General features: G+C 46.6%; 2 protein-coding genes across 6 annotated transcripts in view; one reads left to right on the forward strand and one right to left on the reverse strand.

Moving 5' to 3' along the window:
• The window catches only part of RAB3GAP2 (RAB3 GTPase activating non-catalytic protein subunit 2), a 102,455-nt gene extending 92,261 nt beyond the window's left edge, over positions 1 to 10,194 (forward strand). For 2 of the 5 annotated variants that reach the window (XM_086694713.1, XM_086694714.1), the window contains exons 29-36: positions 338 to 400; positions 1,888 to 1,923; positions 3,134 to 3,208; positions 3,705 to 3,923; positions 6,972 to 7,061; positions 7,579 to 7,800; positions 8,698 to 8,856; positions 9,274 to 9,575. In XM_086694713.1, coding sequence (XP_086550839.1) covers positions 338 to 400; positions 1,888 to 1,923; positions 3,134 to 3,208; positions 3,705 to 3,923; positions 6,972 to 7,061; positions 7,579 to 7,800; positions 8,698 to 8,856; positions 9,274 to 9,429 — 1,020 coding nt within the window. In that variant the 3' untranslated portion in view covers positions 9,430 to 9,575. Of the gene's footprint in view, positions 1 to 337; positions 401 to 1,887; positions 1,924 to 3,133; positions 3,209 to 3,704; positions 3,924 to 6,971; positions 7,062 to 7,578; positions 7,801 to 8,697; positions 8,857 to 9,273; positions 9,576 to 9,813 lie in introns of those variants that run through there. The other 3 variants (XM_086694715.1, XM_086694716.1, XR_015246423.1) reach the window with 2 other exon arrangements.
• A 2,360-nt stretch (positions 10,195 to 12,554) lies between these two features.
• Positions 12,555 to 13,798, reverse strand: part of IARS2 (isoleucyl-tRNA synthetase 2, mitochondrial) — a 67,752-nt gene continuing 66,508 nt past the window's right edge. Inside the window, exon 23 of the mRNA XM_086694717.1 lies at positions 12,555 to 13,043. Coding sequence (XP_086550843.1) covers positions 12,898 to 13,043 — 146 coding nt within the window. The 3' untranslated portion in view covers positions 12,555 to 12,897. The remainder of the gene's footprint in view (positions 13,044 to 13,798) is intronic.

The following is a 13,798-nucleotide window of genomic DNA, read 5'->3' on the forward strand; positions in this document are numbered from 1 at the left end:
CAGTAGACATCGGTGTTAAATCTCCACAAATGTTTTGAAAGCCTTCAACCTGGTAGTTAAATAAACAACTCCCTTTGTTTCCTCACGTTTTATCAGTTATTTCATTAAGTTGCATAATTGCGACATTACATATGACACCCAGCGTGAGCAGCGTTGGGAGCAAACCCAGCACCTGGGCAAAGACTGCAGCTGGTGGGGCCCTGTCCCCAAGCTGGGCGCCAGGCCGTCGTCACCGTCCCCAGGCCCGTCCAGAGGGAGGTTCATGTGGCTCAGTTAAGCGGATGTCAGGAGAGTTACCGCTGTAATTACAACATGTTCTTTCTGATGTCGGTGACAGACGTTCCTAAGCCATGAGCAGCGCTACATTCAGACCCACTTTGGGCCACAGCTCCTGTCACCGGTAACATGTTTTTCTAGTTACACCTGTTTTTCCCTGTGTGCTCACCTTCCTTGCCTGCTTAAATGTTTCTTTTTCGAAACTCACTCCTATGGCCTTTCTGATCCTGTTCTGTTCACCTGCACCTCCGACCGCTGCTCTTTTGGGAGAATAGTGACGCAAGAGTTCTGCGTGTATGTTACTGCTTAGTGTTCTAGCATTCTCCCGTCCCCGGTCACGCTTGAGCCTCACAACCTGGATTTGAATTTTTTGAGCAGTCCTGAACGAGGAGGCAGAGAATTTTGATGAGTCATTTGACAAGTATTGATTATGATGAGTATCTCTTCTGTGCCAAGAACTGTGCTAAGTTCTATGGCCACAGAGCTAAAAGCCCCGGTCCCTGCCCTCGGAGGACTCCCAGTCCACAGGGTACATAGGCTGCCTTTGGAGTGGAGAAGAGGAAGTAAGTAACAGACCAGAGGGAGGGCTTCTGGGCTGAATTTTGAAGATTAGTACGTACGAAGCAGTGGGTGAGAAGAAGAGGCATTAACAACAAAGTCGTGGACACAGGAGGCTGTGTTTTTGAATCAGAGCTGCGAGTAGCTTCGTGTGCTTGAAGCGCAGGCTTAGGAAAGTGCAGGAAGCAGGGCATGAAGTACTTCCCGGGTAGGCCCTGGATTTGGGGTTTTCTAATGGTACGTGTAGACCACTCAGCGTAGGGCACATACGGCAGGGGGAGGGTCGTCAGTGGTGGCCCTTCTTTGTCTTGAAGACACTGGGGCAGCTCAACGCAGGGGAACGATAGGTTCAGGTTTGCATTTTGCAGGCAACAGGGTGAAATGTTGGGATTGGGACGGGCTGGGCTTGGTCGTGTGAAGGCCATGGCAGTGATCTCAGGAGCGGCAACGAGGTGAAGCGGCCTTTGTGCTGGAGTCCCATCCCTGGTACTTACCACTGCCTCCTGTGAATTCTGATCAAGGCATGTTCCTGAAGAGCAGAACTTTCCGCTCCCACTTATCACTTGGGTAAAGTGCACGGTGGAATCTCCGTGCTTACGGAATCGAGAAAATCAACCAGTTTTCTGAGCTAGGAATTTAACTTCTGTCTGCATTAGATGGTCTCTCCTTACCATTTAAAAAATTATCGTGTGTCTTTATCAACAGGCAGAATTCTTAGCTGCTCTTTATTCATAACCTTGAGTTTTGTTCTGGGTTTGAAGGCAACACAGTTACTCGATTGTACAAATTGATCACCAGATTTTTAGAGTTCTTTTTTTATTTAATAGTTCAAAAATATTTATTTTTGAAAGGATTATTTGGGGGCCCAGCGTGACATATTTTCATAATATATGTTTTAAGTTCCACCACAAAGTTAAATGAGCAGAACCAACATTTATTTATAGCTCGATTTAGGTTCTTTAAATTTCGTTACTTTTTATTTCCTATACCATAGTAATGCCTTTTTTTTTCAATTGTTAAATAAATATAGTATTCTGTGTCCTTTTGCCTTAGGTTGGAAAATCACCAAAGGATAGGTTATGCCGAAGGGTAAGTGAATCTCCTTTAACTGGATGTATAGTTAATCCTGTGCTTTACGTAGGTGCCTTATTAACTTCAGGCAGGGGTGAACTTTGCCTTTGTTACCATTTTGGTGACCTGTCAGGAGATAAAGGTGGAAAGAGAGTGTGATACTAAGGAGACTGGTCACGAACTGCGGCCGATTTTAATTGACCTTTCCAGGTTGTCAGATGCTCTGTGTCAGGTGAGTTTTCACAAGGTGTCTTCAGTCTGGACCGTGGATGGGAGGGCGCCAGGCCGTCTTGGCTTTGCCGTGCGTGGTTTCTGCGCTTCCTGACGGCGGCAGCCAGTGTCCGGTCGGGGCAGATTCACGAGCGAACGTAGCCACCTTTATGGAACAACCATTGTACGAATAGCCTTAAGCAACATTCCAGCCCACGGATACTGGGCTTCTGTTTGAGGCCAGGGATTAACAGTGCAGACTTTTGCTTGAAGCTTTGAAGTATTCTTATTGCAACACCTTAGGAAGTAACGGGGCACGTGCATGTAGCCGTTCTAGGCCCACAGCCCTGAAAAGCCGCCACCGTCGAAGATTCTTCCGCTGTGCCCTCGAGAGTGGCTCTGTGGCTACAGTTATACCTGTGTGCGCTCTGGATCCCTTAGATGTGAGGGGCTTATTGGTTGGTTGTTTATGTTGACTCCAGGCACCTTGTGGGTCAATCTGGAGTCAGGAGGAACGGCCTGGTGCCCACAGCACGGGTCTGGTGTTTAGTTCACAGGCTCGAGGATTCAGGTTTTGCTTAGAGGGTTCAGCTCCGTCCCTGAAGGACGCTCCAAAACCAGAGCAGGTTGTTTTCTCGCGACCTGACAGATGGGGCTTTCGTGTGTGCGTCTTCCCGTGCCAGGGTCGTGTGTGTGGCTGTGTGGTCTCACGCAGGTGGCTGTGACGTGCCTTAGCGAGCCTGCCCGCAAGCAGAGTGCCACCGTCTGTGGCGTCTGACGACACCATGTCTTTCAACACACGAAGGACACTAACTTTCATAAAGTTGATAGTGGTACCATAATTTTTAAAGCCCGATTTAAAATTAGTTGACGCTCAAGAAAGGAATAAAATGTGCCCGGGTCTTCCTGTCTGTGCAGTGCAGACAGTTGCGTAGGCCTGTTTTTTATTTTTCTGATAGTATGTGTAGCAGCTTTGCTCCTGGCACTAATTATGTTCCTTTTAAAAAAAAAACAACAGGATGTGGGGATGAGCGACACGGCAATGACCTCTTTCCTCGGCTCCTGCTTGGATCTTCTTCAGACTTTAATGGAGGTAAAAGAGGTGTATTTGCATTCTGAACTAAGACAGTAAATGGTTTTTTTTTTTATTAATTTTTTTCAGTGTTTATTTTTGAGAGAGAGAGCACGAGCGGGGGACAGGCAGACAGACAGACAGGGAGACACAGAATGCGATACAGGTTCCAGGCTGAGCTGTCAGCACAGCGTCTGATGTGGGGCTCGTACCCATGAACCATGAGATCATGACCTGAGCCGAAGTTGGACGCTTAACTTACTGAGCCACCCGGGCGCCCCTAAATGTTTTTAAAATCATTGGACTAGAGAAAAAAGTTTTTTCATTTATTCATTTCTTAGTTTTGACTTAAGCCCCCAAAATAGTGGTTTCTTATAAAGGATTAGATTTGTTGTTGTAAATCGGAGGTGCGGGGACAAAAGGGGTTTGTACTTCCCACTGGTAAAGCTCGTTAACGTGTCTGCAAGCTGTTATCTCTGCGGTTCTGAACACAGTTCTCTGTTCTGAAAACACGTAGGCTGACGTTAGCAGGGATGAAATGCAGGCACCTGTCCTGGATACGGAGGACGCGTGGCTCGCCGTCGAAGGACCGATCTCCATCGTGGAGCTGGCCTTCGAGCAGAAACACATCCACTACCCGCTGGTGGAGCACCATTCCGTCCTGTGCTCCATCCTCTTCGCCATTATGAGGTTTTCTCTGAAAACCGTGAAGCCACTTTCACTCTTTGATAGTAAGGTAAGTCCCTCCGAGGACGCCCGAGCCACCTCGGAGCCGAGGGTCTCGCAGGACGAGGAGCCAGACTCATCTTTCACACTTGAAGTTGCTCGGTACTTGTGTGACTCAGGGGGATCCTGTCTCTCTCAGAATGTGCTGTGCGACCCCAGACACTTCATATCTAGAATCTGTCTCGACCCCCTCACCCGCACTCTGCCCTTGACCTACGCTGCTGTCCTCCTAATCCCCGGCTGCGCCCGGGCGGACGGGAAGCCGTGAAGGTCTCTTGCTGTCTCCCCTTCGAGCCCCTCTCGTCGATTCTTCCTGAAACCGCCTCCGTCCATCCCTCCCCATCACCCAGTTCAGGCCTTCTGGTCTTTCGCTTTCTCTCCGTCCAGTCCCACGCTGCCACAATTCCCTTTCCAGAACGCACATTTACTCAGGATCCAGGCAGCTGGAGATGAAAATCAGAAGTCAGGCGGTTGGCCAGCTTTATTACTTAGCCTTTCACTGACAGAAGCAGAGTTGGAGAACACAGCTTAGCCTTGTGGGAAAGTGGTGTATTTCACCCTCAGTGACTCACGTGCCTGGGGCACGGCTGGACTCGCGCGGGCTGCCCTTCAGGCTCCTGCTCCCTGCACAGAGGCTGCCCCCTGAAGAAGGAACACAGGGAATGCTCAGCGGCTTGTCCCGAATTCACAGGTCCCTTTAGCGGGGAGAGCGCGGGTGGGGCGGGAGACGCCGGCCCGTTACTGCGCTGGAGGCAGAGGAAGGCTCTCCGCACCAGGGGCTGCCTCTCCTCCCTCCACCCGTTCCTCCGTGCACCTGCCCTGCAGCGACTCCTGACTACCCCCTCCCCTAGAGCAGGCAGACACTTTTCGCTCTTCTCGCTGCGGTGGCCCGTTTTCCTAGACCGTGGTTTTGCTGTGGCCACAGCTTCTGCGTGTTGTCCCTTTCTCACTTAAGTGTCACCTTCTCCTCCAGGTCTTGCTCTGCACTCCCTAACTTACCACGTCTTCGCTGTTCCCCCGGCTCTGTGCCGTGCCTGGCATGCCACAGGAGCCCAGTAAATGTTTAATAAATTTAAAATTAAGGAGATGTTAGAGAAGAGTCAGCGTCAGCAGGATGCAGAAGAGGGGAGACGCGGCCGTGGTCTGGGGAACCAGTGACAGCGATGAGTCACTGAGGGTGTGGACTGGGGAGAAGAGGAAGTCGTGGAGGGTCTGGGGGAACCTGTACCATGAGGACAGGCTGGGAAAAGTGCCGCAGGACACGAAGGGGCCCCAGTTCCATGAGCTCCCAAGCTTGGAAGGCTCGTGGCTTCCCAAGGAAGCCCATGTAGAGGGGTTTTGGATGTGTTGAGTTAGGGGGTAGATATAAACAGAAGTAGCTATGTTTTAAGAAAGTTATTTTCACGTTTAAATCTCAGTAGTTGACCTTTGAAAGGTAGAAGGCTGATGACAACTTTTTACCTACCTCATAAAGTAATGATATAGTTTTTACATTTGTGAACATAGATTCTGGATGAATGTTTATAGCTTGCCTTGATGTTTGTAAAAGCAGAGGGTAAATTTTTTTTCTTTAAAGAAAAACTAAAACCGCGTGCCTAGCTCAGTAGTCCCCTCAGGGAGCTTGTGAGACCAGAACACGTATTGCACAAGCCCGGTGGCGATGTTAGTCCCAGCCCAGGTCGTGCCAGGATGCCCCGAGACAGCTGTGGGACTCTCACGTGCAGAGGCGGTGGGGTTTGGCTAGTGAAACCGAATCCTAGCTCTGCCATTTCCTGGCGAGTCTTCCTGAGCTTCTCCCGGCCTCAGTTTTCTCATTCAGAAGTGATGATTCTAATACCTGCTTTATGGTGGTTCTGAGGGTTACGTTCACTTAACACGAAGTGCTGAGCGGTGTCGAGAACATGGTAAACAAATGGTGCTGTGATAGCTGTGCATACGTGTTCCCCGCCCAGAGGCCCTCACATACGGTAGACCCTCATTATAACTGAGACCACTGGACGGAATCTAGAGAGTAACAAATTGTGCGTGAGTTTGTGGAAAAATTGAATCAGTGATGTCTGTAATGCAGGGGCTTGCCCTAGGGAGTCTGCTGTTTCTCCTCACTAAAGGATGAGTAGCTTTATCCTCATTGGCAGTCACGCTACGGATAACCTTTGGGTCTAGAAAATATGTTAGAAGATACCCGATGACTGTCTGCAGGTGAACACACAGCAGCCTGGGATGGTGGGGTCGTTTGTCCAAGATAACATGGTGGCAAGTGTGGGCCTGGGACTAGAAGCTGGGTCTTGGCAACTTCCGGAGGCCGGTGTTCTTGGCTCTGTGTTACACTTCCTTCCAAGGAAGTTCTGAAATCCAGCTTTCTGATGTTCTGCTTCGCCTTTCAGACACACATCCATTCTCTTAAAGATGACTTCCGAGTTAAACAAGTGTTTTTAAAAGAATTCAGAGTACACACACGTCTTTGTTATCTATTACTGCATAACAAATTATCTCAAAATTTAGTGGCTGAAAACAACAAACATTTACTACCATTTTCCTGGGTCAGGAATCTGGGTTCTGCCCGCCCTCCACCCCTTAGTTAGGTGCCTCAGGCTCAAAGGCTTTCAGGAGTCTTGAGGTAGGGTTTTAGCCGGGGCAGCAGTCCCATCTCGAGGCCCAACTGGGGTGGAGATCGGGGGATCCACTTGCGGGCTTCCGTGGTTGCTGTGGGTGCTGGCTTCCCTCAGGGCAAGGAGCGTGAATGTGAGCACCCAAATCTGGCAAGTGACACGCTAACATCTCTGCTCTTCTGCTGGCACCAGGTCCAGCCCCCACTCAAGGGCAGGGGACAACCCGAGGCCTGCATAGCAGGGGGAGGGGATCATACCTTAAAGGCTGCCTACCGTATACTAGATAATTATTATAAAAATTAAGTGAATAAAATTCTGAAATGTTACTGTTCAAGGAGAAGAAACATCAACCGTGACTTATCCATTAAATGACTAAATTTTAAAATCTTTTGTCTTGCCTTTAATAGTAATGTACTCATCAGTTTTTTTGGTCTTTTCTTTCTCTTCAGGGGAAGAATGCATTTTTCAAAGACCTAACTTCAATTCAGTTATTACCTAGTGGGGAAATGGATCCAAACTTTATTTCTGTACGACAACAGGTAAATTACAATTACTGGATTTTGTTTGTGTGTCTCAGAAAATAATAGTAAATAAAAAACGTAGCAGGTCTTAAAGGATGGCGACCACTTCCAGGGTATTCTGGAGAGCCATTTTTCCTTTCAAGTATATGTTCCTCTTTGATCATTTTTTTTTTTTTTAAAGAATTTATTTTTATTTTTTTTTAAATTTTTTTTAACGTTTATTTATTTTTGAGACAGAGAGAGACAGAGCATGAACGGGGGAGGGGCAGAGAGAGAGGGAGACACAGACTCGGAAGCAGGCTCCGGGCTCTGAGCCATCAGCCCAGAGCCCGACGCGGGGCTCGAACTCACGGACCGTGAGATCGTGACCTGAGCTGAAGTCGGACACTTAACCGACTGAGCCACCCAGGCGCCCTGATCATTAATTTTAATGGAAAAGCTACCCTGATTGAGAGGAAAGCCAACAATTACTTTGATTTAGACATTTTAAAACGAGATATACTAACAGTGCTCTGTGTCCTTCTCCATTTTTGAGTTCTTACTGAAAGTCGTTAGTGCAGCCGTCCAGGCCCAGCATTCAGTCATGAAGGACAGAGAGTCCTCTGAAGAGGCACCAACCACTCCTTTTGGGAAAGACCAAGATTGGCCAGTTCTGGCCGTGGATTTGGCTCATCACCTTCAAGTTAGTGAAGATGTTGTTCGAAGGCATTATGTGGGGGAACTCTACAACTATGGAGTTGACCACTTAGGAGAAGAGGTAATATCACCGTAGGAGCGGGAGGTGGGGGCTCAAGTTAGAACATTTATAGTTGGAGTAAAGAATCAGAAAAGTCTCCAGTTAAGCTTTTAGCTTTTCTTTCTGTTAGAACTTCTAGGCCCCCAAATAAAAGAATATTAAAATATAAAACTGTAATCAGTTGCCCGTTTCTGGTCTGTGTTTAACAGACTCCTCCAGTGTGTCAGGCCTGTTCTATGCAAAGGGCACAAGAGTAAAACACACAGACCAGATCCCTTCCTCGTGGGATCAATAGTCTGCTGGTAGCAGAAGAGCACGCGGACTCCTGTACTGAGTGAGAAACGCTGGGACGAACAGCGGTGGTCAGAGGTGACATCTGAACCGAGCCCCCGAGGAGAAGATGCAGCCAGAAACAGAAAACTGGGGCAACGGAGCTCGCGGCCCGAGTAGCGACAAGAACAGAGGCCCCGTAGCGGGACTAGCTTGGCAGCGTGCCAGGCCAGAAGGGCCTGCGTGGGGGACCGTACATAGCACGGAAGATGAAGACGTCAGAGACGAGGCGGGAGGTCGGCAGGGGCCAGGTCCTGTCTCGTAGCTCGTGGTGATTCAGAGTGTGTTCGGAAGCCATTAGAGGGTCGTTAGCAGTCACGATGTGATTTTAAGTCCCCTTCTTTGCCAGAAATTTAAAAACGGACTCTTCTAGTCATATTGAATTAAAAAATTAGGGGATAAGAAAAATTAGGTGATGAGGAGAAATTTGCATTTTGAATGCCAAATTTGATTTGGACTTTTCTTCGTTGGTTGTATACACGGCCACAGCTCAAAAATGAACGGGAATCTCTTCACTGGCAAAGCCTTTCCTGGAGTAAATAAATCTGTTAGCTCTTACCGTACGTTTGTCCACGTTCATCTCCTCAGGCCATCCTCCAGGTTCAGGACAAAGAGGTCCTCGCCTCTCAGCTGCTGGTGTTAACAGGGCAGAGACTGGCGCACGCGCTTCTCCGCACCCAGACGAAAGAAGGCATGGAGCTGCTGGCCCGACTCCCACCCACGCTCTGTACCTGGCTGAAAGCGATGGTGAGTACGGGAGCGTGGGACCGATGAGGCCACTGGATGCCTGCCGTCTACCTGTCTGTCTGTCTGTCGTCTATCGGAGACAGAGTAAGCGGGGGAGGGGCGGAGAGAGGGAGAGAATCCCAGGCAGGCTCTGTGCCGTCAGCGCAGAGCCCGACGTGGGGCTCGATCTCATGAACCGGAAGATCGTGACCTGAGCTGAAATCAAGAGTGGGACGCTTACCTGACTGAGCCACGCAGGTGCCCTTGGGTGTTTTCTCAAATGCATATTTAATAACGGTTAAGGAGAAGATTTAAATTACAAGTTTAATTTAGGTCCAAAGAAAAGCATTCTTACTAGGAAGTAACTATTCTGATAACTCTGAAGCGACCAACAGTTACTGTTGTGTATGACTGGTCATTTTTTTGTTCCATTTGCAGAACCCCCAGGATCTTCAAAACACAGAAGTGCCAATCGCAACAACAGCTAAACTAGTACATAAAGTAATCGAGCTGCTACCGGAAAACCACGGGCAGTACGGTTTAGCCTTACACCTCATTGAAGCTGTGGAAGCCATATCGAGTCCTTCTTTATGACACTCAGCCAGTTGTGAACCGTCTACAGTTGTGAACAACATGAATTAGTGCATGGTAATTTTACATAGTAAGATCTGGAATTTTATGGAGGGAGTCTATCTTTTTTCTTTTGTAAAATAAAAACACATACTACTTTTAAAAGTGCAGTTCTGGCTAAATCCACTCCTTTCGTTAATATTGAAGATAAAATATAAACAAATATCAATGATACCATTAATTACTAACAGGTGTTTTACTGTTTATTTCTAATTTAAGCACTTTAAGTAGCTTTATTGGTAAACTTTGCTATTTCAAATGGGTTATAATTTACAGATTATGTTATTAGAGTCTATATTTTGTACTTGAAATGTTATTGTAATTAAATTTAAACGTGTTCATGTGTAGTCCCCGTCAGTAAAATGAGGGAAACGACCCACTCGCTTTTGTCGGCATGCTCCAGTCCCACACCCGGGCCGCCGCCTGGAGTCAGGACGCGGACAGGCTCTTTCCCAGAGGTTATGCTGCCGCCACCGGAGGATGACCTTGCTTTGGAGGAAGAACGGGTTCGAGATCATCACATTCATCAGAAGGGACGCTGAACAGAACCTTAACCTGCTGTGCTTGCCAACTTGAAAATCCGCGACGCAGGCACACAGCAAAGTTAATTACGGTGTAAGCTGAGATTTCCCTTTGCCAAGATTCAAAGTTGTATCCACATCAGGTGATTGTAAAACTGTACTATCTTGTAAAATTTATGTTTTAAAAAAAGGGCAACGATGCTAAAAATTTAAGTCCCACTGTATTTTTCCTACCAGTGTTTAGAAACGTCTGCTTCTGGGATATGGTAATGTTATCTGTTCTTGGGAACAGCCCAGAAAAGGCTCGGTGATAATTACGGCTCCGCAAACCTACCTCACAGCTGGGTGGAGAGAATAAGATGATCTTGTACCCGAGAGTGCCTGTGCAGTCCAAGTGCTGAATAATTACTTGTTGAGTAAAACCAGATTAACCAAAACTCTGTAGTAAAACCAGATTAACCAAAACTCTGTAAAAGCTCCACAAATACCAAGTATAACGGTATATTTTTGGAATGTAGCCATATAGTGCAATTACTGACCTCTGTCATGGATCACAGGTGTTATTCATAGTAACTCATTGTGATACCGAAGTTTGTTTCGTACTTGTGAGAAGCCAACTTTAGCGACTGGAGAATTGAGGAGCATGCCCCTCAAGGACTAAAGAAAAAAGTCTTATGTCTGAGGATCCTCAGAGGATATCCTAATTCTTTTTAACTAAAAGGTAACACCCGAATACGAACTGAACAGTCTAAGACTTAATAATTACTGTCTAATTTAAAAATCTTGAAAGATAAAGTTGGAAGACGTCTCGACTATTTGGGTGAGGGCCTGTAAGCCTGGTCGAAGGTCCCGCTGTACCGTGGCAGCACTGAGAAGGACCGAAAGCTAGCCCAACGTCTCACCCTCTGCTTGGATCTCCGCTGCCCCATCCAGACCCATTTGTGTGATTTCTTGTGAACCTACCTAGCTTTATGTAGTCACTTGTTATATGCATCCCAAAAGCTTAGTCTGAAAGTAGTTATGAATTTTGGGGGCTGGTCAAAGAAACTTTAAATCCTCACTTTGATCCAAGTGTCATTTCTGGGGGAAGGGGTACCTAATGAGCATTTTAGAGAATAAACCTGGTTAGACTAATTCTGGTAGGACTCATAATCAAATTTGGGGATTGTTGAGAGTAATAAGCTAAAACATGGCTCATAGAACTGTAACCAATCGCTGAATTACAAATCTCTAGTTACATTTGTGATCCTAAAGTGGACCATTCACAGAATTTTAAAATTGAATTACATGCTTAATTCATGGTTACATGGTTAAGAAAAGCAGCTAGGGGCGCCTGGGTGGCTCAGTCGGTTGAGCGTCCGACTTCGGCTCAGGTCGTGATCTCACGGTGAGTTCGAGCCCCGCATCGGGCTCTGTGCAGACAGCTCAGAGCCTGGAGCCTGCTTCCGATTCTGTGTCTCCCTCTCTCTCTGACCCTCCCCCGTTCATGTTCTGTCTCTCTCTCAAAAATAAATAAACATTAAAAAAAAAAAATTAAAAAAAAAAAGAAAAGCAGCTAAATATTTATTACCTGTTAGCCACAAATAAAGGAATTAAACTGTATGTAGAATAATGGGTGGTTTCTGGAACAAAGGTCGGCTGCACTTAGTGATGGGAAGCCAAGAACCAGTCGTGTTTTCTTAGTTAGGACTGCCACCCCCCTCTCTTCACTAACATTAAATAGGCATTCTGTCCCTTGTTAAGTCCCACTATGTAATGCTGAAGGAAAACAGGAATGTTCAAATCGTGATAACTTCTACATTACAGGTTGTGTTTAGATGTAGACCTAGAAGAGCCAGGACAAACCAAACCAGGTGGGAAAGAACATAGCACTGACCTTCTAAAAGCTTCCTGCATACTATTGCAAAAATAAGAAAGGAAGTTTCACCTTTGTTATAAAAACTCATCTAAGGTCAAAGTAAGCACTGTTAAAGTGTCTTCTTTAAAAAAAAATGGTTACAATTTAAAATCAAAGGAAAGATTTAATAGTATGAAGCTTATGTGGAATACACCGTTCACTTACAAGTTGCTGCGGCTCCTTCATTTACAAGAGACAGATCTTTTTAAAGGATGCCATAGCAACAGTGAAAGCCCTTTCTCACACTGACAGGAATGAGTTTGTTGGGCTTCTGAAAGTTAGATTTCTGCTGATAGAATTAGCCATCCCTCGCAAGGTTTTAATCCAATACTGAATTGTTTATACAACGCTCTTCTCTAACGTACTGTAAGTAGTGACCCTCTGTATAGACTTTCATTTTCTGTGTCTGTTCCTTGTTGTGAACTTATGTATGTTAGTGAAATAAATTTTCAGCTTTCATGTTTCACCATTCATAAATACAAGTATGAAGTTTTTTTCCGCTCTTGTAGGAGAATAACAAGTTTGCTGGCGATGTGTTGTGACGAGGTTGACGTTCACTAGTGAGGCAGAATGAAATCACTCTTTTTGTCCCTGAAGGGGAACACGCACCTCTGCCATTTGCCTTCAAAACCGTATTTTTCACTTGATTTTTACAACTTCACCAATGTCGGTAATTTTCCAGATGCCTTTATTTTTAGACATTAGAGAACTTAAATCCTGAGTCAGGAAGATTTATAAAATATAAAACATTTCCCGGTCAGCCACCTCTGAAGGCAAACACATTCAGTGTCTCTGTTCTGAATAAATCCATTATGGATCCGTCCAGATCCGTCTTCATACGTATATTTTTCTGCATGTGTGTATATACATACACGTTACTTTTTATCTAACACAGGACAGACTTACAGTTCTGAATTTGCCCCTTCTCCTCCTCCATCTCCTCTCCCACTCATTACCGAAATCTTGGGTTTCTCGCCGGTGCTGTGAACGCTCCACCGTGAGCAGCAGCGTGACCTATGCCCTTCCAGCGACGACTTGCGTGCACCGGGGGCAGAGCGCGTCTGAAGAGTCGGCGGTGTACTTCCAACAACGGGGGCATTTTTCTTTGGTGGTCGGCATGACGATTACTTTATAGGAAGACTCTTCGCGAATATCCCCACCTGGGAGAGAAAGGACAGCAAGAGGCTTTCTGACGGGCCAGTCCGCTTGTATCCCTAGCTCCCGATGGCTCTGCCGGCGCGCCTTTTTTGAAACTTCTCCTTCCCCCGGTAAACCGGTCGTTTCTACTTCATTTGCCTCCCACGCACACGGCTATGACGGGGGACTCACGATCTGACGACCGAGGACGGCCGAGGAATCGGGAGACCCTGAGTGAGAGGTTAACTGCTTTTTCTACAAGTCACTGAACTGTTATCTCCTCAGGCAGAGCAGAGCAGGCCTTCTAGCTCTTCTTTAATCCAGGTTTCGTTCTGACAAATTACTTTGCCTCTCTAGCTACACAAGAATTTGACTTTAAAAAAAATTTTTTTTTTTTTACATTTATTTTTTTGAGAAACAGTTGAGACAAAGCGTGAGCGGGGGAGGGGCAGAGAGAGAGGGAGACACAGAATCCGAAGCAGGCTCCAGGCTCCGAGCAAGCGGTCAGCACAGAGCCTGACGTGGGGCTCGAACCCACAAACCGTGAGATCGTGACCTGAGCCTAAGTCGGACGCTTAACTGACTGAGCCACCCCGGAGCCCCTACGCAAGAATTTTTAAAAGTTGAAAAATTCTAGTGACAACTGCAGTGTGCCCACTTAAAATTGCTTGGTTTGACCAAAAGAAAACAAAAATTCCTCCATTATCAGTGCTCAGACTTCAGACTGAATACACGTAAGAAAGTTATTTTCTAGCCATAATACAAACAACGTACATTA

Source organism: Puma concolor, chromosome E4 (genome assembly GCF_028749965.1).
Source record: "Puma concolor isolate L17-30 chromosome E4, mPumCon1.1.hap2, whole genome shotgun sequence".
Classification (NCBI taxonomy): Eukaryota; Metazoa; Chordata; class Mammalia; order Carnivora; family Felidae; genus Puma; species Puma concolor.